Raw genomic sequence first — 27,030 nt, 5'->3', positions numbered from 1 at the left:
TATTATCACTACAAAAAATACCCTTGTTACTCAAATATAACCCTCCACCATTAGAGTTGTTCAAAGGTGGACAATCAATCGTACGTGACACTATATTTTATGAGATGAACAACACATGACATGTCACCTCGCCGTCCCAATTTATTATATTCCCTTCCCTCTATTTCTTCTTCCACCAATACATAGGCTCCTTTTCATTTTAGTACTACATAATTATTAAGACTTATTGAATCAATATTTGCTTCTAAATCAACCATTTTGAAAGAGGATATCTGAATATGTATATAGCACCTTCTAACACATCTGAATCTTGAACTTCTCTTCACAGTTTGTTCCTATGGTGGTGCTAATGATGGTAGAAGAGGTGGAGGGGAGGGGTAAAACGAATCGAGGCAGTGGGTCTACTACATGAAAATGTAGTGTCACGTGAGATTGAGTATCCACCTTGAACAACTCTAATGGAGAAAGGGTTATAATATTCAAGCTACTTGAGTAATGTCATGGTATTTTTGTACTGATAGTACAAAAAAGTATGATAAAATTGATGATATTCATATATTAGAGGTAAATTTAACCCTTCTCCCGAGTATCTTTTATCAAACTTTTGAACTTTCACAGGTGAATTTTGTATAATTAAACAAGAAAAGGGCTAATATTCATACGAGTAAACTTTTGGACCCTTTCTTGTTAATTATACATTCTGAACCCATAACTCTAGATCTTGGATTCGCATCTATATTTCCTCAGTTTCTTAGACAACATTAGGAAATCCTTTAAAAGCTAAACATATTCAGTATACTAATCTCATCAAGTGAACTCAAATCTTTACAAATTCTGTCCAAATAAGGCTGAAGACTTTTATTCAGTAGCTGAACAAGCAACTCGATTGTTTACATAACGATTGCTTGATGGTAATACAAATACAATACATCAATAGGTACATTCTAGTATTTATACGATAAAAGAAGTGTCTATCGCCAATATGGCGAATAAGTTGTATAGAAGTTATTTACAATGCCTCTGTATCTTCTGAAAAGGCAATACAATGTAGTGGTATCTATCAATACAATCTTTACCAGACTATGTATAGTGTACATGGGGATTTCTCCAAATACAACAATATTAATAGCAATTATTACCAGACTATTCATACTCTTGCTATTTTTACTCCAACAACTTCAGTTTGTGTTGCAGCAAAACTAGATACATCCGCTGCAGTACAGCATTTCTTATGACATTAACTCCTTCCATCTCCAGTCACTTGGCAAATAAATTTGCAATTGCTTACCCCAAACATTTACGAATAGTAGTATATTGGAACAGGGAAAGAAGGCGATTGTTTTCATGACAATTCCCAAACCTTGTAATTGTTACCCTCAGCAGCCATTTTCCATCTCTGATGCCCACTTGGAGGCTCATAGTGGCCTGGACCTATTTTAACAGCCACCTTATCATCAATAACTGCTGCATAAACATCTCTTTCAGCCTTTGTTATTACCACCTGATCAGACAGAAATCGTAGCATATTAGGAATAGTATTGGTCCTGTATCCATAATAGGAAAGGATATCTTGATAATGTTCATACAGAATTTTGCAGCAAAAAAGCTCGTTTGAGAGTATTTAAGTATTCGAATTACCAAGGAATTATTAGTAACTGGGTACAGAGAGAAAAACGATTGCAGCTGAACTGGCAAATACCGGTTCTACTGTTGTTAACATTTTGAATATATGTGTCGAATTCATCAACAAAAATACCATCCGAATGTACTTTCTTTAAGATATATAATTCTTCACCTTACGAAAAGCGTTTAACCTGATACTTCCCAAAAATGCATCAAAGGTTCCATGTATTGCATGCATGTAATATACATTTGTTAGATTTTCAAGAGGTCATTTTACTGTATCATAGAGCAATTCTAAAAATGAGTTAGTTTCATGTTGATTGGTCAGAACAGAAAATAGGGGAAAGGAGTATGTTAACTGAAGAAATATGAAGAATGTTTGTTCTCCTCTGCTCACCTTCCTATTCATTCAAAATCAATCAACCACTTAACTTTGCAGATTAAGCTGAAATTAACCACAGAGGTCAAAAAGAACCTGCAGCTCAACATAGTTTTTGAGACTTACCATACTCCGACAGTTGATCTTGTTCCGCTTTCTGAGTGATATAAGATTTCTTATTTCAGATTGGTAACCAGAGAAAATGTGATCAAAGAAAACTGACGGGGTTCCAGGGTGAGTCAGGATATAGGCATAACCTTGCATCTCTTTCCCACCAGGAAATCTCCAATGACCCTTCAAGGAAAAGCCCAAGATACAGAAAAAAATAATAAGGATGAAAAACAAGTCAGCTCTTATGTTTAGTGTTATTCTATGATACCGGTTATTACAACAATCAATTACAAGTCTATTGAGGAGATCATATGACATCCCTAAAGATGTGACTACAGGTTCAGCATGAGAAAGAAGAATATGGAACTAAACTAAGGCCATGTAACCCAAAAAACAAAGAGAATAGTCCCAATTTTATTTGATTGCACCGGCTGAGGACTTCTAAATTTGCAACTACAAACTCTAAATACTTCGTGAAAATGTAAAGAAAGAATTGAAAAACATCAATAGAAGAGTTTGGAGTGCTACCTAAATTGGGAGACAAAATCCATTTCAAAATTTACAATTATCCCATTAGTTCATATGCAAATCACTTTTTCAGCTCAATGGATTTTAAGTCAATGAGTCCAAATGGAACCTGATAGAGATGTTCTGTACCACAAAAAAAAAGGCTGAAGAATTTTACAACCTTGTGCTTGCGAGAACGTTTGCCAATTAAGATATCGACAAGCAAATTATGGAACATCAAGAGCAAAGAAACCAAAGAAAATCAAAATTGACGACTAGGCTGGACTGGGATTTTAATTTCTTCACTGATTTCCAAGGAGAACTATTCTTCCTAATGGTGGTCACAGCTATGCACTAGTGCCAATAGAAACGCTACAGGGGTTACATATCATCATGATATCTAACTGTAAATAGCATTTGTAGGTAGTTCCCAGGATTCAAGAGTTCCTTTAGCTCTCATGCTTGAGGGATCCAACCACACTAAGCAGGAAAAGGTAATAAATTAACTGAATGACCAAGAAAGGCATATAGTTGGTTCAGGCCAGTGGATATGCTGAACTATCTGTCTCCTCATAAAAGCCCTTTTATCATTGATCAAGATTAAAAGAGGAGCCTCTTCAGTCCTCTGATAACTAAAGGGCATATTTTACCTGTGTAGAACCTGTATCATGATTCTCTATAAAGGTAACAGCACGAGATGGCCACCATCCAACAACGCCGGGAGGTTTTCCCTTCTGATCGGATAGTCGCCAGTATTCACATCTTTCAATTGCCTAATTACATAGAATTTGAAAGAGAATGCTGTTAACACTAGAAAAACTGATTTCCCAATCCTTCCTTTTATTAAGTACTGTCAGTCAAGTATTGCATCCACTGTGCAAGGAGTAAAGTTTGAAAAACTTACAGAATGAAGAATTCCCTTTGTTGTCACATCAAATGCTCCTGCAGTTCCATTAGTAGCATTAATCCAGTCAATAATTCTCTGCCGATGCAGATCTTGATTGTGATCCATCTCTCCGTAAGTATAAACGAGGGAATCCCAAAACTCGCCCACAGCAAAATAAGGTTCAGTTGCTTCCAAGTAATCCTTCACATAACCACCCCAAAACCCACGAACAAAATCAAGCCTCCATCCATCATAACCAATCTCCTCCCTGCCAAACCAGCATAATCATAAAAAGTTGTTACAAGATGACCTTTGAAGTTGGGACATTCTTGACTAACAGATGGGAAATAGAAAGACAAGACACATAAATTGTATTGTATGGCAAGTAAACAGCATCTTAATACAATGAAGCATAAATACCCATGAACAGATGGAGAAATACCACTTTCTAAGCAGTATAACAGTTGTGCAACTTCACTGTCTTCTTTATGAGCGGGTGCAATGCAATTATGCAAAGACAGTTAATTCCAGAGGAATGGATGTGATATATGCAAGTGACTAAAGTAAGACCTGCTTATACTGTTTTTCTGTTTCAAAAATAATGGATAGTACAGTAAAGAAAGCAGTTATTGAATCTTCAACTATCAATCAAGTATAATTTAAATGTTCATAAAGGATATTTATTGAACCGCATTTAATTTTCACATTTGGAATCAAAGCATTAGTGTGGCGTAAGTAATCCAGTCCCTTTGCCAACCGCAATCTCAATTTTAACTGCCTTCAATTACCAATTTTTTCCCTTGAGATCGTGGTGAAGTTCTTTCGAAAAATGACATCTAATGTCGTCCAGAGTGACAGCAGTATATTTCAAATCTTCTCTTTAAGCACTATCCAATTTCCATCTGCCATCTCTCTCCTATTCTTTCCACAGAATGCATCAATTCCCGAAAAAACAGAAGTCCTTACTGAATCACCTGATATCTGTATCCTGTTGGCTTCCTGTTCTAATGTGCTTGACATAGACACAGTAGATAACCTCTTCACTTTTGCTCAAATGCTTTGCATTTTAATGCTTGGTCAATAAAATTTAACCCTGGATTGACAGACACCAAATGATATTTATTTTGATAACGCCTATGTAATTATTGCTAAAGAACCTAGGTCGTTAAACACTCAGGTATTACAAGTACAAGGATGACATTCTCTTGATTTAACCATCAAAATGTGCTTCAAATGAGAATAAACAGAAAAAAAGAAGAAGACCAATATAGGTCAAAGCAAAGAGAATTGAACCTCAGCCAGAGTAACCATTCCCTGATATCATTTCTCACGAATTCCTGGGAATGATCAATATTAGGAGCAGCATGGAAATTATCTCCACTACTTTTGTTGCCCTTTCCCTGTTGAAAAAAAAAGTAGTTCAGACATCTGGTTCAGCAGATCTCGTAAAACCAGTCCGTATCTCATTAAGGGAAAGGGAAGCAAAAATGCCATGCTAGCCACAATGTCCAAATTATTCTGGCTAAACCATAGTAAATGAGTTGCAGAACATTGCTGGTGATTAATAGATATTTTAAAGAGTAAGCCAGCCAATTTTAAAGCACAAGCGAAAATCAAACGAGTATAGGAAAGTGTACCTCCTCACTTACGCCATCTACTTTTGGAAGTAAACAAATAGAAATCAGCTAATGCACTCCAGAAGGAAGATAAGAGCAACATCCAACAGGTAAAAGATGATGATTTTGGACTCTCTTTGTCTGCTTCACCCAACCCCCAAGGAGTTTAAACCATATTTATTGGTTTTTCCATAGTAGGTTAGCATTGTCTCAATTTTTTCAATTCTCAAATTTTCCTTAAAGTTACCTTTGCCATTAAATCATTTTAGGGTTATTTTTTGTATGTTTGAGCAAACAATCACCCCTACTTATTTCCTCTTAAGTTTTCCTTTTTTCTCATTCCTCTTTCCCTTTAGTTACTCTCTTCTTCTTTTCAAATTTCTCTCTCACTTGATAATTTTGAGCATCAATGATCCAATGATAGCAACCACATTAATCATTCTTATGTCTTGGACCATTTCCAATTGCACATATTTGTGATTATTTCAAAGACTACAGCAAGCAATGAATGTTAAAAATTGTACAAAGCAAAAGGGTCAGCCATGGGCTTCCACTACTAGTCCGAAATTGAAGCTGGTGTTGGTGGAACCAATGGAGTTCTGCCGTACGACGGTAGTATATTAAATGGATAGCACCACAGATCTAATGATGAAGTTATACCCAGAAGAAAAGGGAAAAGAAAAAAGAAAAAAGAAAAAGAAATGGAAGAGGAAAACAAGGAAGCAGATGCCGGAAATCAAATGGGGAAGAGAATATGAAAGAGATTGACAGGAAGGCTTTTCTGAAGAACGAAATTGAGAAGAATGCAAAAAGAGGAAAGAACAGAGAGGGACCATGAGAAGCAAGGATCTGTTCGGTATAAGCGTAAAAAGGCAAAGATATCCTTACTATGAAAGAGATAGTTATGTAACTAAGATGAAATATTTGAGAATAAAAAATGGGAACACTGCTAACCTACTACAGCCATATACATATATACACACACAGTGTTGAGTGTTCTTAGCGCTTCATTCAGTTTTCAAGGTCTGAATGTGTTTTAAATGATATACGAGCACATGGATTCTAGGTTAGCATATTAGAAGGCTAAAGAACCATAATATTAGTTTGAGCAAGAATCTCAATTACTCCTACCAGTAAGTGCCAACTGATCCAGCAAAATCATTAGTGCCACATACAATGAGCAATACATAGAGACAGTTGACCTTTCACCTTTTCCAACAGCCCTTTGAAAAACCTTGCTTGTTTTGACATATTAAAAATATTTTAATGTAAACTTTTTTCTCTGGATTAATATCTCACTACAATTGATTTCAAATAACAAAGTAAGGAAGGGGTATACGATTAATCCGGTGGGGGACCAGAAAATTCACAAATATTCCAGTTTGCTATTTTGCATCCTCTCTAAATTTGTGATTATTTCTAATTCTGGTGAAGGACAAGCATCACCGAAAAATTCCTTTTGCTAGTACAACAGCAAGGAAAAATCAAGAGAAAAATACACACCTGGAAATGTGGATCATCTGCAACAACTGCATGCTCATCCCAATTTAACCGACCACCAAAGATATTCCATATACCATTTTGATTCCGTTTACTTGCACATCTATGATTTAAGACAACATCACCAAGAACCTTGATGCCCACTTCATGGAATTTCTTTACCGTAACTTTCAATTCATCAAAACTACCATATCTGACAAAGATACAGAAAACCACACAAAAATTAGATACACTAAACAAGTACAGATAGAAAAGCATGAATCGAGAGAGCAATAAATTTGCTTCATGGAAGTCTCATTTTACCTAGTAGGGACTATCTAATCAATGTTCAAAATGCAGGATAAATTAGATGCTAAATTATGTACTAAGTAACAATCTACTTGAAACCAGAGAAAGACAGAAAGCAGCTTCAGTAAAAAACAAAATAATGAAACAGATGTTCTTGTGGCAACTAATTTTGCATGTTTAATCATAACAAACAAGTAGAAAATGAAGAGATTGGGAAAGAGGAATGACGAAGTACAAGTAATGTTGCCCTTCTTAATTGTTGGCATATCCCCTATTTTAACTCCAAATAAAGAAGCTAATAGCCAAGAGACATTGAATTCTCATCAGTAAAAAACTTAAAATGACACTGCCCCTTCCTGATAATTGGTGCATCTCCTATTTTAAATTATAATGAAAAAAAATAATTAGAAATTGTTTGAGATACTTAGAACTTCATCAGATAAATCCAGATATGATATCCATGACTTACACTATAAATTAGACCCAAAATGCATGATTTACACTAACAAAAATGAGAACGGAGAGAATTTTTATTATAATACCTGGAATTTAAGTTATATAAATCCCTAGGCATGTATCCCTCTGGTGACACTGAGTCAGTTGGTGGAGGTAGCCAGATCACACTGAATCCAAGTGAAGATAACTCTGCAGCTTTTTCTTGTAGCTCCTTGTACCATCTTCCAGATTTATGAGATTCCCAATTAAAACCCTGGCACAAAATCTCAAATCCTGTACCAGTTCCTGATGTTACTTTCACATCAGGTTGTATAACCTCAGAATCAGAAACAGCAATTTCTGGTATTGTTGGGATTGAACTTCTGAATATACCATAAGCTTCCGCAGCAAGCTTCTCAATTTCTTGAAGAATGGTTTCCTGTGTCACCTTATTTTTTGTCTTTCGGCTCTTTTCAGAAGAAATGTCACTCACCAAACTCCTTATCTCCTTTATTATTTCATCAGTATACACAGAGCCTTCTTGGCGCTCCTCAGGCAAACGATTGGCTAGCTGGGAAGAATTTGACTCCTCGTTTTGTTTTCTCTCCTCCAAATGTAATGTGCCATTTGACAGAGGTACATAAAAGTCGTCTCCGTTACAATTCAACCACGTATTTTCATCTAGCTTCACCACAAAAACAAATCCGGAAAGTCCTCCATCCAAAGTAAACAGTCCCGAAGAACCATTGCCTCCCTCTTTTCTCTGTCACAAGAGCATATATCATCAATATGTAGATAAATAGCTGGTCTTAAAAACAAATGGTTACTTAATTTTCCGGGATACTGAGAAATTTTCCAAAGAGAATCAAGAAAAGAAAAGTGAACAAGATGATAATCCAATGAGAGAGAGACCCACAAGTATGGCATTGCAACTTTGTTTCAAACATGGATCCATTCTAAGTTGCAGATTTGTGTTGCATAAACTCAAAATTTAACTGTGGAGAAATAAACTAGTATTTGAAAAGAATCCTAGATGCATGTGCACCACTCTGCCAGACCCTTCCATCATAGGAGATCAGGGCAAATCTAAAATACAGCAGTTATTGAAGGGAAAAGATTCCAAGCTTTTAAGTGCTTGATGATAGTAGCAAACTTATTTGCCCAGGTTAGCCTTGTCTTGCATGAAGTCATGTTTGAGCCTCCCCGTGAGAAACATAGTTCAGAATATGTTCACGTTCCCAAACGGCTACCTTCCTTGTAGTTTCTTCTCTAATCACGGTATACAAACATCAGGCATCATCTCTATTCACATTAAACATTCAACTGATAGCAGTCTGATTCTACGTTTCCCTAGAAAAAAGCAATTGTTCTACATTTTCACTACATGTAGGAATTCCTCTCTTATATATAAAAAAAAAAACAGGTTAAAATCTTGGGAAAAAGGAGGCCAAACATCCTGCCATGATCTGGTATATAAATGATTAAGGAGCTGATTTTAGTTATATTAATAACACATAGAGGCTGAGATTGTGAGTTGATTAATGAGCTCCGAACGCTGAGATAGTGCCATCTCACTATCACTTTTGGTTGCTATATGTAATAACCAAGAGAGAAGGAGCAGGCAACGAACCTATGGTATATTCTCTTACTCCTAATCATATGACCTTCTTCTGTCATTCTCCTTCTCTTCTATTCTTCATTCTGCAATTCTATGAGTTCTTCTTCCTTTTCTCATGCAGCTCCAGAAGTCTTCATTGGAGTGTCAGTTATTTTACTTCCATTTTCCCATTAATTTTGTTATTTGTCTAGTTCGTAATCCAATTTCTTTCCATTGCCATTAAATCAGAAAATTGTCCCCAAAAATGTGTTGATTCATTTAATCTCCAGTTATTCGATCACTACACATCTCTTTATTCATTAAAGAAGAAGAGAAAGACTAGTTGCTTTGATGTATATGTGCTAGTACAACTTGCACATTTTAAGCAACTCGTAGCCCCATTTCATGTCCAGACATATTCAGCAACTTTCACTAAGTAGACGTAGAGAAGGCAAAGATTCCATTTTCCGTGGCAACTAAGATGTTAAGCAATATAGCAGATCAAATGATAAACAAGTGCCAAATGGAAAAGAAAAGAAAACAAAAGAGTACTCCCTCTGTCCCCCCCAAAAAATGTCTTATTCCTTTCAGACCGTCCAAAAGTGTGACCACTTTCTTAAGAAAAAAAGTTCTTTTACAGTTTTTTTTAATAGTTTGTGCACTCTAAAAATCATGTAGGAACCCATTTTACACTTTAGAATACAGTGTTTACTCTACTCTAATCTCTAAACCACAAAAATCTTAACATATCGCGCCCACATAATCCCCCATGAAATGCTAAACAATCTACATCTTGCACCGCCTTTAATTAACATGCTGATTTACTCTAAGACAACTGATTTTAAATGGAAGGAGTATCAATGAAGATCCAGGCTTTAAGCACTTCACAAAATCCGTGATCGGAGGTTATGACAGCCACTAATCAAACTAGCAGGTTAGAAAAACATGCCTGATAAATTTCAATGACTTACTGGTCAGAACCAAATCCACACGACACTTCCATGTTTGCTTTTCATAAGTAAGCATTTTGATCAAGATAGTGCTTACAAAATTGCATCAATAACCTAGAGTGACTCCTTTACATCAATTCACACGGCACTTTCAATGACTAGAATATTAACATTAAAGGCATGTTACTTGGTAGACTTAACTGTGTTAGAATATGAATAGGTTTATACAATCCTATTAGAATAGGAATAGGTTTATACAATCCTATAAGAATAGGAATAGGTTTATACAATCCTATTAGAATAGGAATAGGAATAGGAATAGAAATAGAAATAGGAATACTAAATAGTATCCTACTTGGTAAAGGATTGTATTCTAGGGTCTATAAATAGGGTCTCAATGTAATAATGTAGACACAACAACAATTCAATAATATTCTTTTCCTATATTTCTCACATGGTATTAGAGCCTCCACGAACTTGGTAGAGAATTAAAGATCTTCCGCTGCCAGCGGGTGGCACCCATATATGCTGCCCGTCTGGCCAATGATTATGTTAGCAAAAGTTGGGTCACTATGCATCATTCTAGAGACTACTTTCTTATATCTAATTTGTGTAGTACCGTGCCATTATTCCGGTGACTGCTTTTTCATATTTAATTTGTGTAGCACCATGCCATCATTCTGGTGACTACTTTTTCATATCTAGTTTGTGTAGCACTGTGCCATCATTCCAGTGACTCCTTTTTCATATATAATTTGTGTAGCATCGTGCCATCCTTCCGGTGACTACCTTTTTTTGCATATTTGATTTGCGTAGCACCGTGCATCTCTCCGGACTACTTTTCATATTTAATTTGTGTAGTACCGTGGATTTTTCCGAACTATTTCTCATAGCTGAGTAGCATAGCATCATGTGTCTTTTCAGTGACTCCTCAGATTTGATTTGCATAGTTCAATTCCTCTCTCCGGTGACTCCTTAAAATCTTATTTGCATAGGGTTGTGCCATCATTCCAACCCTACCCGTAAATTTTTCTTTTTCAGTAGGGTCGTGCCATCATTCCGACCCTACCCATATTGTTTTTATTTTTCAGTAGGGTCGTGCCATCATTCCGACCCTACCCATATTATTTCTCTTTTTCAATGGGTCGTTCCATCAATTCGAACTATCCTATATAATTTCTATTTTCTAGTTGGGTCGTGACATCATTCCGACTGTACCCATATAATTTTATTTCTTAGATTGTGACCACTTTTACCCATCAAATCTAATACTCCGGCATATGAGCATGTTTCGGGCAGTTTTTCGGTGACTTGTTTAATATCGACTGTCTATTGATTCCAACATGAACCATGTACTTTATACTAGATTTTGAGCACTTACAATGTTCGCTGCATTGTGAAGAAGTCTATATGGAGCAACCACCTAATTTTGTTGCTCAGGGAGATTTTAGTAGCCTTGTATGTTGATTACGTAAGTCACTTATGGTCTGAAACAGTCTTTGCAAGCTTGGTTTGGGAAGTTCCAACACTTAACTCTGTGTTTTATCGGCATTATGCATCAAATTCAGTATTTCATAAGAAGATCAAGCACATTGAAATTTATTGTCAATTTTGTGAAGTCGAGTGATCAACTCGCAGATGTCTCACCAAGTCCCTCATCGGTCCTCGTGTTAATTACATTTGTAACAAGCTAGATACATGAATTGTATGCACTAGCTTGAGGGGGAGTGTTAGAATATGAATAGGTTTATACAATCCTATTAGAATAGGAATAGGTTTATACAATCCTATAAGAATAGGAATAGGTTTATACAATCCTATTAGAATAGGAATAGGAATAGGAATAGAAATAGAAATAGGAATACTAAATAGTATCCTACTTGGTAAAGGATTGTATTCTAGGGTCTATAAATAGGGTCTCAATGTAATAATGTAGACACAACAACAATTCAATAATATTCTTTTCCTATATTTCTCACAAACTGAACCAGACAACTAACGTAAAATTGGACCAACAGATTAAAATCTTAAAATAGAAAGGCTATAACGTCCCTTCATTCATTAAAGAAGAAGAGAAAGGTTAGTTTCTCTGAATATGCACATGCTAGCTATTACAGACACACAAGCTTACACACTGCAAAAAAAAACCCTGTTTGATGTCAGAACTACTGTGCCACTTTCAAGCAGAAGATGTAGGGAAGCCAAATTCCAATTCCCAAGGAACTCAATACATTAAAAGCAGTAGTCTGGCCAAGGAATACTAAACATGTGACAATGGAAAGAATAAAAAAAAGGAAGAAAAATAGTCTCCCTCCCTCTATCCCAAAAAAAGTAATCCTACTTCCCTTTTTTGGAGTACAATGTTTGCTTGAGATGAATTTAAGTGGGGGACATGATGCGGTAGTTTTTATATAGCCTAGCCCAACTTGTTTGGGACTGCAGCATAGTTGTTGCTGTTGCATTTCCCTCTTTTGGACTGTCCAACATTGTGTCCAGAAAAGCTTTAATATAGTTTAGATATATCGAACAAGTTATGTAGGACCAAGATTTACTCTCTAAAATAGTAGACCAATTTACCATGTCTCCGTCACTGACACGCAACTTATACTCTATTCTCTGAAGCCAAAAAAGTCATCATATTAGGCCTACATGCTCCACCCACCCTAACAAATACTACATGCTCAACTGTTCTCTAAACACACGAAATCAAACTAAGACTTCTAGCTCGGGTGGAGGGAGTATATATGAAGATTCCAGGCGCAAAACACTAGTAAGAATCCAGGATTGGAGATTTCCAAGACCACTAATCTACAATAGCAGGTCAGGAAAAAACTGGTTGTACAATCCAATGACCTGCTGACAAAAAAAGATTAAACAACATTTTGATTGGCTAACATTTAAGGCATGAACTCTTGGTAGACTCAACTGAACCACACAACCAAGGAATTGGTTCGTTAGTAAAAAGCAAGTACCTGCAGCAAAGTCCGCAGTGCCTTATTCTTGAACGCTACTGTTTCCGCTGGATATGGCATTGCAGGAAGTTCCCATATTTTAGTATCACCTTTGCAGATTCCCCAGTGAAGAATTACATTTCCTGGTATGTCGGTATCTATACACAAAATATTCTTAGCAGTCTCTGGACACTGCTTGACAGAGACATTAACTATGTTATCAACAAGAGTCTCTTTTACTATGACATGTTCCTCATAGAACCCTTCAAGGCGCCTGTTTTTCGCACCAAACCCGTCAATGCTGCTTGATTCCCCTTTAGAAGGAGAAGCTTCTGGATTAAGGAGGATATTCGACAGCTTCCCTAGTGATCCTGCAATGCAAGAAGAACAACTGAACTTTCACTTTCTTTTCTCAGTACAACTTGAATTTGTCACAGAATTACTCAAATAAGATAAGACATAAAGGATCTTTCTGTCCATGCTGATTTATCAGCTAAGCAGAGGAATGGTTTACTTAGAAACTATGACAGTATTCGAACTATTATAATACAAATTATCTTGTAAGTACATAAATTCACAACAGTACAGTAGTGCATCCACCCCTACCAGCTACCCACCCCCCCTCCCCCAAAAAAAAAATTTAAGTTTGTTTTTAAAAAATATTTTCAATTTCAAAATTTCATTTTTTCACCCCTACCCTCGACCCCCAACCCACCCACCCCCTACCAGCCCCCCACGTCAACAGATATTCCATAAACAGATACAACCCTTCTTTAGCCTTGGTGAACAATCTTCATTGTTAGAAAAGATATGTTTCAACATATTTGAGTCATTTTCTTCTCTGGAGAAAGACAGTCAGGTTAACATGAAAGAGATGATGTGGATTGAATATAAGGGAGAGGCAAGAAATATGAACATTTGGTATGCATTTCACAACAAAAAGTACCAACCTGACCATATGTTCGACTCCTTTTTAACACCAACGATATTAGCATCATCGTCAAGGCAGTCAACAAGAGGAATCTTGAAGTCCCGCCCTCTGTGCTGATACCAAACTCCAGTTTCCTCATCCTGCATCATCAAAATAAACCAACACCAAAGCATCATCACCACCAAAAAAGTGAAAACTAAAGCGATCAGAGCAGCAGCATACATGAATATGCTTTTTGTTGAATGCATCGTTAGCAGCATAACACGTACAGAAGAAAATTGAAACATCTAAGCACAGAAGCTCACCTTCAACACAAAATTTATAGCTCCAATAGACCACTTAGCACTTATGTCGATCTTCACCTCTTGAAATGCTTCTCCTTGCAAAGGAGTTTCAATTGCATAATCCTGTAACGACAATGAAATTCACATTTAAAGAAAATATGTGAAAGAAATAGACACCTTCATGAAAATTGAAATTGAAGTATTATATCCACATTCAAGAAGAAATATTAACAGAAAAAGGGACGAAGCAAACTAGCTAGAGGGATGTAGTAGCAGACACCTTTATGGCCATTGAACCTGGTGGCCGCATCTCTGGAGGAGGTTGATCCCATTCACTGCCAGATTAAAATAAAAATTTTAAAAACAATATATTCAGAGTCTTTAGGAAATCAATAACTATTACACAAAAGTTGACGAGGTATAAATCTCCAAACCAGAACTAAAAAGCTATTTTCCCCATCTTAAAGACTATAACTTGACATTAAAGCTAATTCCTTTTCTATACATGATATTGTAAAATTTATTCACCTAGTTATTCCTACCTCCAAAGGTCAAAAAAATAGCAGTGCTTCCATTTTCAAACCAGACTAACCTGCCAGTGTCATCCGTATAATGGACCCCCCAGTGAAGGATCCATTTCCCTGGCAAACTACATCCCACAGAGAGGTGCCAATTCTCTTCATCCTTCCCCTTATCCAATCTGATGGATATTTTTCCTACAGCCTGCAATATCAAAACAAGACAATCAGTCCTCAACAGCTCTTCATTCGTTCGCTATACCACTAATGGGCTCGCCAAATAACACTTACACTTTTATTAAAGAAATGGAGGAGATTCAAACATATTAAAGAAAACTGCACATCTATAAATGATGGTGGAATTTTCAGTTACTCTCTCTAGTCTCTACTTTTGTTAGCTTGACCAATCTTCTTCTTCCTTTTTTTCCCCTTTATGCAAACATATAATATGAATAGTTGTGCAGGCCTAGTGGTCTGGGTTGAAAACCATCAAAAAAATAATATGAATAGTTGCTAAACACTGATTCAAACACATCTTAATTCTTTTGAACCAAGAGAGAATACACCACGCCAATCATGCAGAGTTTGCTTTAACACTTAACAAACAATCCAAAACTGCTTGGATTAATTAACAAAAAGGAAATTCCTCACAGAAATGGCGGGAAACGCGAAAAAACACAATTCTTCAAGCTTCAAATACTCATTAATTCCTATAAAAATCTCTCATTTCTAATGATCCAATAAATATACACACGAATAAATATCAAATACAATAATTTACCCTTTCCGGTCGTTTCAACGAGAAAGTCTCCGTAAAAACGACGTCCAACTGTTCCGACGTCTCAATGACGGCAGCATCAGTGGATCTAGCTCGGATAGGTACCGTCCGGCGACGCCGATAATCGCAAAATCTCAAAGTTGCGGTACCGGAGAGTGGCCTCCGAGAGTAGTTTAGGGAAAATTGAGAGGTTTTTTTCGGATTTGGATATAGCTTTGGGCTTCGCTGGAGATAATGGCCGGCGAGAGGCTCTATAGTAACTGTCGACATTTTTTCCGATCAGTAGATCTCACCTGAATAGATTTTGGTTTGTCAGATATTTATAAAGAGCACGTCATGGATAATTAATTATTCGGTTCTTGCGGTTTGAAAATATTTTCCCACTCGACTATTACTAGTATTTATTTTAGAGTTCGATTAATTTATATACGCACCAAAAAAATCATTTTGTAGATTAAAATGCTTTTACTAAAATTAATTATTTATCCAAAACTTTGATTAAGAAAAAAATATATAATCTTTGATATTAGTGAGTAGATAATAGATATCTTCAATTACAGAACAAAAAAAAGATTGTTGCAATTACGACTGGAGTCAAATATAGTAGTTACTATTCGATAAAATTTAATAATTTTAACTTAAAAATTATATATTTGTGTTAAAAAATTAATTAATATATTCAAAATTCAGTAATCAAAAGAAATTATAATTCAAAATTCATTATCTAAATGTTAATTTTGTCTTTTTGATTACAATAATACTCTCAAAGTTCACTTTTACTTTTAGTTGCTTACTATGTTTGAAAATTTAAATTTGACTATTAATAATTCATTTAATTTGAAAAATTATATCTAATAATATAAAGATTAAAAAAAAATCACTCAACTTTTCAAAAGAAAGAGCTATTTATATAATATACCGTACCATTAAAGAAAAACATAAAGAATAACTTAGAATGCCAAATAAAGGTCGACTTTTAGTTTCGTAAACTCTTGCAATGCAAATAATGGGAAAAACAAAAAGCTATTCCTTCATAGAATAAATCAAAAAATATTTCAATCAATGGAAGTGTGATTTTGAGATCATATTTTCATCCGTCTCAAATTATCTATCGTGATTTTAAAAAAAAAGATTCATTCCACACAGGATCACATTCGAAGGAAAGCGTTTCCTATTAAGAATTTTTTCATATTCAAAACTTAAATTCGAAACTTTTAATTAAGAAAAAAGTAACTTCATCCATTATACGAAAGGAGATGCACTTTCCAATTCCCTCGGATACGGAGAGTACTATATATTCTAGTATAATAGTACTACTTCTAGGCAGCTTTAACTAGATTCAAAGTTTCTCTCTGTCACACATAATTCTGTGGTCCTAAAGAAAAATAATATCTAATAAAATATCTTATTTATTGGCTTTTTCAATAAAAAAGGTATGTTATTATTTTAACTGGTTATAGGTTTTTTCAAGATTTAATTTCTAATGGAGTATGTATTATATTTCACATTATGAAAATAATAAATGTAATATATTCAGTTATGTACATAAACTTCACTTGAAGATACAATTATAGAAATAATTATGAAAATAGTTGATATGTATGTTGTGGGAGGTGAAGACTATGCATAAATAGTTATCTTGAGCTAAAACTTTATGAAATTTCAATTTTGTTTATGTGATACAAATATATATATTTTTTGGTTCATATGTATCTAATCTTCCTTCTTCTTTTTTTATCAAGAACTTTTTCCTATTTTTGATTCTTATATTCTAGAGATGAGGACGTTGAGATGGATGTGTGGGCATACTAAGAGAGATAAGATTAGGAATGAAGATATTCGAGACAAGGTAGGAGTGACCTCGATAGAAAATGAAATTATGATGATTTGAGCATGTGCAGAGGAGATGCACAAATGTTCCAGTGCGGCGGTGTGAGAGGTTGCCTAGGGATGGTTTCAAGAGAGGTAGAAATAGGACGAAGAAGTATTGGGGAGAGGAGGTTAGACAGGACATGACAACAACGTCAGCTTATTGAGGACATGACCTTAGATATCTAGGAGGTTATGAGGGATACAAATTAGGGTAGGAGGTTAGTTAGATAGTTGAACAATACTGTCTCACTTATTCTTCTGTACTATTAGTCGTATCATTAGTCATAGTATTACTCTTGTAGTTTCTTGTCCTTTGAGTTTAGTCATTAGCTATGAGTTTTTTACACTTCTATTATTGTTTTTTCTTATTATGACTATCGTGTAGAAAATTTAATAAATTATTTATAGTATTTTGTCAAGACTTTCTCCATTTTCGTATTTAGTCATGCTTTACTATTTTTCTTCCTTTTTTATTTTGGTTTTTTAGAAAAGAATTGGCAATCAATCAATCAACTAGACTTAATTTCAAATTAATTAGTGCATTTCGCCGACAGATCAATTTTGCACGCAATTAGCTTATCTATTGTTATAATTACAAAAAGAAAATCGACATCTGTCTATCAAAATTTAAGTAGATAACTTACCTGTTGTCAAAATGGACTTTAATTATTTGAATTTGGACTTTTAATTTTCGTATACAACACTCAATTAACGTGTTTGGTACAATTAAGAAAAAATAATGTGTTTAAATGTATCTACCTAATTTATTGGACTGGTCCACACAAAAACAGTTACTTACCTTGATAAATTAAATCTAAAAAATCAAACTTAAAAATAGCATCGTCAAACATAAGCACAGTATATAAATTCATAAAACAAATATGTCATACTTGATTTGACATATCTTTATAATTCAATAATAAAATTATATTTTATTATATTAGTCGTATTAGTCATAATTATTATAATTCATTTAATACTGAAAAATAAATTAAAAATAATTAATGCATAAGAACAAAAATAAACAAGTATAAATAATAATTTATTTATTTATTGTGCAATTTGAACAAACAAAAATATTAGTATGGTGAACATGTAAAAATGAACGTAATATAGAATAAATATTTGTTTTTTTTCTAGAAAAATATGTTTGTTTCTACAAAAGAAGTGTTCAACATTTTTCTTAGGCATAATATATAAATATACATTTTAATTTGATTTTACATTTATGCCCCTCATATATATATATATATATATATATATATATATATAAAAGTAGATACTTAAACTGTTATAAAATTGAACAAAGAGACACATACATTATAGTATAACTTACATAAATCTCATAGTGTAAAATCTAAATTACATTATATCCCTACTTTTTTCTATTTTACAAAAATCCCTTAAAAAAAAGTCATCCGGATACATTATATGTGATACTTGCAAAAGTTGGCAGTAGCACCTTTTAAGGAAAATAGTTGGTTGTTGCGCTTTATTAGGAAAATTAACCTAAAATTGATTTTATATCCCACGATTCAAGCATAAGTGATTGTTATCAATCCATCTCAATCTATAACAGATTCATATCTTTCAAAATTCAAATTTCTATCATCTCCATCAAGCCGCTATTGCAGCCCAAATCGTGAAGAATTTAAATTAATCGACAATATTGGCTGATACAATATTAATATATATCGATTTTTGTTGAGAGAATCAAAAATTTGGGTAAGCGAGATGAGTTATGAAGGTTACAAAATTGATGAAATTGTTGTTGGACAATCGATTTCATTTATGAATCTCAAAGCTGTCATTCAATCGAGTTGGAGATCGATGAGATTAGGTAAATCTTCAAAATCAAATACATCGTCGAAGGTAATAACTCATCTCCATTGAAAATTAAGTAATTAAGAGGGGATCATTGACAGGTGCTCAGGTCATCATCATGAATTATCCTAATCATATTGGAATTGGATATTCACTAGTGCTCGACTGCCACACTTCCCATATTACTATAAAGTTTGTTGAGATCTTGACCAACATTGACAGGTGCTCAGGTAAGGAACTGGAGAAGGAGGTGAAGTTCTTGAAGAATGGTGATGCTGGTATGGTTAAGATGATTCCCACCAAGCCTATGGTTGTTGAGACCTTTGTTGAGTACCCAACATTGGGTCGTTTTACCGTGAGAGACATGAGGCAAATTTTTGATGTCGGCGTTGACAAGAAGGACTCAACTGGTGCCAATAAACAAGATACATAAATAAACAATCAATACATTACTATTTATGTATCTCGTTTAAATTGATAAGTGTTGTATCTCTACTAGATACATTAAATAAGTAATTGTTGTCTATAAGATGTTAGGTTTGAGATCGATACATTACTTTGTGGTAGTTGTAATGTATTAGATACAATTAGTATAAATTTGAATTTATGTATCATGTCTAAAAAATTGTGTATTTGTTCATGCAAGAATAGAATATTGTGTATCCGATACATTATACCATGTATCAGTTATATGGTTTAGTAGATGTAATATTGTGTTCCATAAAATTGTGTATCTAACACACAATTTGTACAGTTGTATTAGATAAAAAATTGTATTTGATATTAGCATTGTTTAAAAGATAGAATGTTGTGTACACGATTTAATATGTATTGATGCGCTCCATATTTATTGTATCAGATACATAGCTGGAAGATCTTCACATTTTGCCTCAAACTAAACAAACTTTTGATAATAACATTTACGTAACACCATTTATGAATCTGATACTTCCTTGTGTGACACTTTAATGTATCACGTACTGTTTACGGATACATACCAACACTTAGATACATGATAAATGATACATTTGGTTGAAGTTTTGTATCAAGTATCAAAGCTAATTAAGTTTATGTATCAAAATTTGAATATATCTAAATTTGAATAAGATAGAAGATACATAGCAACACATAGATACATGTTTAAATTGATAAGTTTTGTATTTATAGTAGATACATTAAATAAATAATTATTGCACATAAGATGTTCGATTTGAGATCAATGCATTACTATGTGGTAGTTGCTAAGTAATTGATACATTTAATATAAATTCAAATTTACGTATCATATCTAAAAAATTAATGCGTGATACATTATTATTTATGTATCTCGTTTAAATTGACAATATTGTATTTATACTAGATACATTAAAAAAGTAATTATTGTCCATAAGATGTTAGATTTGAGATCGATACATTATCGTGTGATAGTTGTTATGTAATTGATATATTTAGTATAAATTCGAATTTACATATCATATCTAAAAAAAAAAAAGTGCATGATATATTACTATTTACGTATCTCATTTAAATTGATAGGTATTATATTGTTGCCCATTAGCAAGCTCCAAGTTCATGCATGAATCCACAGACTAAATACCCTTTCTATTCTAATCCCCACTTTACCTTTACCATCACAGGCTTTCCAATCAAATTGATCAAAAAAGTCTTCGGATTAATTGGTATTGTCGCCATTGAACCTTTTCGAGGTTTAGGGATTCACAAGAAGACGAGAAAAAAAACTGATTATTACCAAATAATAACTACTACTATTACTTCTTTTTTTTTTTTTTTTTTTTTTCTAATTTATGTTTTAGTGTTGAAAATTTGAAGTTCACTTATTTTATTTTATTATAAATTTTGGAGTATTTTTAAAAATGGGTAAAAGACTCATAAATATCTTTTTAATTTTTTTTTTTGTCTAAAAATATCCTTAAACTATAGAAAGGAGGTTGATTTTGAATTTCAAACATGAATGAAAAATAACTACCAAGATTCTGTGACTAAAAATAAGGAGAGATTTGTGGAGTGAAATAAGGAAGGGATAAATGTTAGTTTTGGAAGTTAGGATTTATGTATCTAGCAATTGGGAGTAAAATAAGGGATTTTGGAAATTTTTAGAACTGATAGGGAATAATGAGAATTATGGAAAAAAAAAGATATGTATATAGGTAATTTATCCAATATCCTATATTATATATGATAAATCTCATGTGATTTGTCATATGCATCTAATGCAAGACATTGTGTCTATTTGTTCAATTACAGATTTTGTTCACTCAAAATTGAAGAACATAAATGTCAACTAAAAATAAGTTATATAACACATTTATATATTACTCCTATGTCTTTTCATTAATCTTTTCTTTTAATTTCCCATCTGGTGTTTTTAATACCTATATTAGAATATAATTATTTTATATTTGGATTAGTTTCATTCAAACTCAAGATATTTATTTTTAATTAAAAGAATAGCAACCTTATCTGCCGCCGCTCCACATCATTTATCCGCAGTCTTTTCGTTAACAAATCAATCATTTTTATTTGTGTTAATCCAAATCCAAAACAACGTGTAAGTGAGTCCCAACAATTTTCTTGATGACACAAAAACGTCACGCAACAAAACACTACTCACTCCTTCTCATTTTATATGATTTACGTTTTTTAATCTTTTTTAATCTTTTTAGATATATTTTTATATTTAATAATAATTTAATTGTAAAATGTTTAATTTATTTTTAATAAAATAATTTTTAGCCACACAAATATCTAAAATTTATTTTAAAAAATCTTTTTTCTTAAATTTTGATTTTCATTTCAAGTTAAACTAACTCATATAAATTGAAATGATAGGTAAATAGAACAATTGTTCTCACTTGAAAAACCCCAAATAAAGGAAACACTAAACAATAAAAAAGGATGTCATCAATGATCAAATTCTCATCTTCCATGTTTTGTGTCTATTCATCTTCTTCTTCTTCTTCAATCAAATCATCAATTTTTCCAAAATCCATCTCTTTTCCCTCTAGCCATTTTAATAATTTCAAGAACCCTTTTTTGAACTGTAAAACTCCAATGGAAAATCAGAGTTTTTCAGTGTTATCTTCTTCTAAAGCTCAAAATGGAGGTGTAATTCAAGATTCTTCTTTTCAGGTTAATTTCATCAAACCCCTTGTGTATAATCATTGATTTGTTGTTGTTAATTATGGTATAATCTCATTACTATGTAGGATTTTATGGATTTTTTATGTGGTGTACTGGCTCATCTTATGATTAAAAAAAAGGTTTTTTCTGTATAGTTTCATCTAGTAGCTGTTAAAAAGGAACAATCTTTTTGTTTATTTTAGCCTTTTAGGTTTGTAATAAGGTTTGTTTTTAACCCCAATAGCTCCTGCATTTTTGCTCCCTTGATGACTATTTATAACCTCAGGGTTGAAGGTGGAGGGTACTTACCATTCGAGCAATACTTGTGGTCTTTAGGTCTGTAATATGCTGCTTAATTGAGGACCCAATTCTTTTTGTGGGCCAATACTTTGGAAATATTTATATTGATATGGTTGTAGGGCATAATACAACAACATATTTGATGGTCCCACGAGTAGGGTCTAGGGAGGGTAGTCAGAGGCGAATCCAGGATTTCAAGAAAACGGGTGCATCATTGCTTTAGAATTTCATTTTTTTTTTTGAAAAAACGAGTGTTATTAGTTACTAAAAAAAATAGAAGCGAATTGTGGCTGGCTGGGATTGAACTCAGGACCTTGGTGTTAAAATCTGGCTGTCAAACCAGTGAACCATCCAGCAACTTTAAGAACGGGTTCAACAAGTGTTTATTTAATATGTTCTTTAATAATTATACAAGTAATATATCGAGTTTAGTCGGAGGACCACGGGTTCGGGTGACCCAATTTTTACACATAAATTCGCCACTGAGGGTATTGTGTACGCATAGCTTACCCCTATTTTGGAGGTAGTGAGGTCATTTCCGAGAGACCCTCGAACTCAAGAGAATTGGTTATATGACACAATGAAAGGAAAAAAAATGATATACTAGCTGAGAATAGGTTTTAGATTTGTTAGAGAACTTCAAATATTATTATTATGATGATTATATGAAATGAGCTTAAATGAAGAAGTGGGACTGATATTGCCGACCCCGATTTGTTTGGGGCTGAGGTGTAATTGTTGTCGTCGTGTCCCGGTTGTAAGACCGGAATCTCAGTTTGCTCCAACACCATGTTGAATGAATTAGTTATTTTGAGCTTGCAACACTACTTTCATCTTCTAATAGGATTTAGTTTTTTCTTTTTTGAGTGGTGTTGATTGACTAAATTTTTTGGATTTGAGTATTCAGGGAAGTGAATCATTCTTCAGGAGTGTATTGGGGAACATGGAAGCCATATATCTGAATAAAAACCCCACTGCTAAGGCTATTTTGGAGCTCGTTCGTTCTGCTGATGGTGATCAGATTTGCTATGATCATTTTGCATTTAGGACATTTGGGGTACGGTTGTTCTTCTTTAATGCAAAATTTGAGATGGAATCTGGAAAAACTTTGTTTATGTGAGCATACTAATAACTACATTTTTTTGTGGTGCTGATCACTGCAGGTAAATGGTCATGGCATTGATTCTATGTCAAAGTTCTTCTTGGATTTTGGTTACGAACGACGAGAAGAGTTGAGATTCCCTGCTAAGAAGTTGAAAGCTTTCTGGTTTTCTCCTCCGAAGGTTTCAACTTCCAGTCGTGGGAGTGGGGTTAATGGGCCATTGCCAAGAATATTTATATCCGAACTTCTTGTCGATCAGCTTAGTCCAGAAGCTCAGGTTTTTCATCAGCTAGTTGCTTTACATAGTTTTTTGTATGCTTTTAACTGAATAATTTCTGGTCTAATGAATGAATTTCACATTTCAAAAGTTCGGTTTTTTTTTTGTATGATACTTCTTTGAAATTTATACCCTGTTTGCTTTTCAAGTGTCTATTTATTTAGATATTGGACTTTAATCAGATATATTAGATTAAAATAAGACCAAGAAAGGGATATAGTTCAAAAAGTTTTGTAATTGTACTGATTTTAGTAGTCCTGATATCGCTGCAAGGCACCTTGATGATAGCTTTTGCAGTCGAGGTATTGCTTTTACTTGGTACCTGACTTACTTTAACTGTTCTTGAATATGTTCCGAATTCAAATTTGATATATTTGGCATAGTGCGACATCTCAGACCTTTCAGTTCTTCAAAGTGACAACCTCTCAGAAGTAGAGAAAGAAATTTCATGTTTATCCTAGCTAACTTCTATTTTTCTCCAGTGAAGGTCACTTCTAAATAATCTCATAGATGGTCAACTTTTTAGTTACACGGATACTTATTTTTTTTCTTGTAGGAAATAATCAAAAAGTACACTAACATTTCGCACTGTGGAAAAGAGTATGCTGCACTTGCAAGTGCATTCGGGATTTTGACATGGGAAAAACCCTCGTATTCGGAATTTCAACAACTGGCTAGGTACTGGGCATTTTCCTCCGCGTTTTAATTTCATGACGTATTTTATATGTCTTGCGCTAGCTCGTGGATCAAATTGAATAGTAACATTTCAATAGATTGTAGCTTACTGGTGTCATTTAGAGAGAGGGAATGATATTATACATCTCTAGCAGAATTCATACCATTTTACTTTTTTACAACCAACTGAACTATTCCGACACTAATTAATGAGCAGCATTGTCAAATTAATAATTGTTATTTCCGTGGTGATTGTTGAAATTGCCAGGGAGAGTGAGTATGCTGCCTGGACACTTGTCAATGGATATGCATTGAATCATGTTACCATATCTACCCATCGGTTGGTATCAAATCTGAGAAGCATCGGAAATCTAAATCAATTTATCGAAGAAAATGGTTTCAATTTGAACTCTGAAGGGGGTATTCTAAAGGGTTAGTATAAAGTAACTTTATGTATTACTCCTCTTTCCTTTTTTTGGCAACTCTTTAATTTTAACTTTTCATTTGACACATTTTACATATCTTTAGTTTAAGACCACGAGGTTCAAAAATTTTCTTTACTTTTCTTAAACTCCGTGGTAAGTCAAAACCAGGCAAACAAATTGAATCTGAGAGAGTAGTAATATTGCACACTTAATTGTAGCTGCATCATATCATATATAATGTACTTTTAAGTACACTATTTATTTGCTTGCTTTTTGACTTAATCTGTTCTCAGTAAGTTCAGCGTTTATCAGTCCTGCAACCGTTCTGAAACCAAAATCTTGTAAACTCTTTTTATTAATACCTGTTAGTTCACCAGAAGTAAAAGGTTTTTCCCTGCCTGCAACTCCCAACTTACTGATTTACTTCTTCCCAATATGCACACCTGAATAAGAGTAAATTAGTACGTAGAAATAGGAAGATTACAGCTCTCGCTTTAATAAAACATTATGCTGTGATCTTCAAATTTTTGGAAACTAGACTAAGATGTTAGTCAATAAGGGATCTAAAGGACAAATCTTGGTGTATCTGTTTGGTACTTCAATGAATGAAATCCAGGTTGAAGAGCTTTTTGGTGCTGTGTTCTGTTACTTCTTTTTGCCTCAGAAAGTTAATGCTCATCATATTCAACTCAGAAAGTTATTGCTCATCATATTTTTGAATATTTGGAACATGTATTGACGTCATATAATTCGTTTTCATCAGAGGGAATCTTTTGATTTTGAGATCTTGTTCTTTTAAGAGATAATGGTGCTTTTTTAAATGGTCTCTGGATATTGCAAAGAATTTTTGATTTTTTCTCTTTCTCTCCAGTGAGCCCTGATGGTCTTTTGCTGCAAAGTTCAACTGTAGCAGATTCTACCTCTTTCGAATTTTCAGATGGCACTACAGAAGAAGTACCTTGTTCATACATTGAATTTGCTGAGCGACTTGTACTACCGCAATATAAAGATTTACCCACAGAAAAGGTTGGTTCTAATTATCCCTCAATTTTCTTGCATATTTCTCTGCAGTAAAAGCAATAAATCGATAACATGGACTTGGTTCGTCCAACACCTGTCTATAACCATAGACGAGAATAAAAATTATGTGTCGTCGCCGTTTCATGTACCCTTTATGGCAGAGGCGAATCCAGGATTTCAAAAAAACGGGTGCACCATTGCTTTAGAATTTCTTTTTTTTTTTTTTGAAAAAACGAGTGTTATTAGTTACTAAAAAAAATTGAAGTGAATTGTGGCTGGCTGGGATTGAACTCAGGACCTTGGTGTTAAAATCTGGCTGTCAAACCAGTGAACCATCCAGCAACTTTAAGAACGGATTCAACAAGTGTTTATTTAATATGTTCTTTAATAATTATACAAGTAATATATCGAGTTTAGTCGGAGGACCACAGGTTCGGGTGACCCAATTTTTACACAAACTCGCCACTGCTTTATGGCTGTTCAAATACTTATATGGCTATGTAATTGAATACAATGCTACTTATTCTTAAGCTTTAAAATGGAAACCATTTGTCTGTTGAGTTGAAAAACTAAAAAAGACATCATGTTTTGTGATTGGATTCGAACACATGCTTATTGTAATATCCTAATTCGAAGTGGTCTCGAGGTTTTGGTTCTATGCTTGGGGCTTAATTAAATTCTCAGTGTTGCATTTTGCATAGTATAAATCCATTTGTTCTACTTTCAACCATATGGGATTATTATACGATTTTATGCTTCTTTCAATCGTAAGGTAACATTAAGGGTGTGTTTGGTATGAAGGAAAATGTTTTCCATGGAAAATGTTTTCCTAGAAAATGTTTTCCTGGAAAACAAGTTAATTTTTTACTTCTTTTCTCATGTTTGGTTGGTGAGTAGAAAATATTTTCCGGAAAAGATTTTTAGTGTTTGATTTATGAATGATTTTTTTTTTTTTGAGAAATATCTTTTATTTTTACTAGGGTAGAAAATAATTTTGAAATTGAAAATATTTTTTAAAAACAAACTTAAATTTTTTTGGG

General features: G+C 33.8%; 3 protein-coding genes across 3 annotated transcripts in view; 2 read left to right on the top strand and 1 right to left on the bottom strand.

The window, feature by feature from the left end:
• Positions 1-837: 837 nt before the first annotated feature.
• LOC125866769 (alpha-amylase 3, chloroplastic) lies at positions 838-15,646 on the bottom strand. The gene is made up of 13 exons (XM_049547119.1): positions 15,358-15,646; positions 14,651-14,781; positions 14,339-14,393; positions 14,080-14,181; positions 13,794-13,914; positions 12,865-13,214; positions 7,453-8,108; positions 6,626-6,815; positions 4,800-4,906; positions 3,525-3,774; positions 3,271-3,393; positions 2,129-2,296; positions 838-1,501 (listed from the first exon to the last, which is right to left on the bottom strand). The coding sequence occupies exons 1-13, from the start codon at positions 15,622-15,624 to the stop codon at positions 1,343-1,345; spliced, it is 2,679 nt and encodes an 892-aa protein (XP_049403076.1). The 5' UTR covers positions 15,625-15,646; the 3' UTR covers positions 838-1,342.
• A 3,314-nt stretch (positions 15,647-18,960) lies between these two features.
• LOC125868839 (elongation factor 1-alpha-like) lies at positions 18,961-19,483 on the top strand. The gene is made up of 2 exons (XM_049549416.1): positions 18,961-19,066; positions 19,152-19,483. The coding sequence occupies exons 1-2, from the start codon at positions 18,961-18,963 to the stop codon at positions 19,481-19,483; spliced, it is 438 nt and encodes a 145-aa protein (XP_049405373.1).
• Positions 19,484-21,911: 2,428 nt separating this feature from the next.
• The window catches only part of LOC125866705 (uncharacterized), a 6,634-nt gene continuing 1,515 nt past the window's right edge, over positions 21,912-27,030 (top strand). Inside the window, exons 1-6 of the mRNA XM_049547028.1 lie at positions 21,912-22,200; positions 23,399-23,548; positions 23,655-23,870; positions 24,427-24,548; positions 24,814-24,977; positions 25,842-25,996. Coding sequence (XP_049402985.1) covers positions 21,967-22,200; positions 23,399-23,548; positions 23,655-23,870; positions 24,427-24,548; positions 24,814-24,977; positions 25,842-25,996 — 1,041 coding nt within the window. The 5' untranslated portion in view covers positions 21,912-21,966. The remainder of the gene's footprint in view (positions 22,201-23,398; positions 23,549-23,654; positions 23,871-24,426; positions 24,549-24,813; positions 24,978-25,841; positions 25,997-27,030) is intronic.

This window comes from Solanum stenotomum, chromosome 6 (assembly GCF_019186545.1).
Source record: "Solanum stenotomum isolate F172 chromosome 6, ASM1918654v1, whole genome shotgun sequence".
Classification (NCBI taxonomy): Eukaryota; Viridiplantae; Streptophyta; class Magnoliopsida; order Solanales; family Solanaceae; genus Solanum; species Solanum stenotomum.
Note: the sequence above shows the minus strand (reverse complement) of the source record. Positions and strands in the feature narration are given on the sequence as shown.

Bases quoted from the DNA above. Each gene is read 5' to 3' on its own strand.
- LOC125868839 (XM_049549416.1), top strand. From the start codon at position 18,961: ATGAGTTATGAAGGTTACAAAATTGATGAAATTGTTGTTGGACAATCG. The intron at 19,067-19,151 runs GTAAATCTTCAA...GATCATTGACAG, and splicing joins TTGGAGATCGATGAGATTAG to GTGCTCAGGTCATCATCATG.
- LOC125866769 (XM_049547119.1), bottom strand. From the start codon at position 15,624: ATGTCGACAGTTACTATAGAGCCTCTCGCCGGCCATTATCTCCAGCGA. The intron at 8,109-12,864 runs GTACTTGCTTTT...CTCTTGTGACAG, and splicing joins CACTGCGGACTTTGCTGCAG to AGAAAAGAGGGAGGCAATGG. The intron at 6,816-7,452 runs GTATTATAATAA...TATCTTTGTCAG, and splicing joins TTATATAACTTAAATTCCAG to ATATGGTAGTTTTGATGAAT.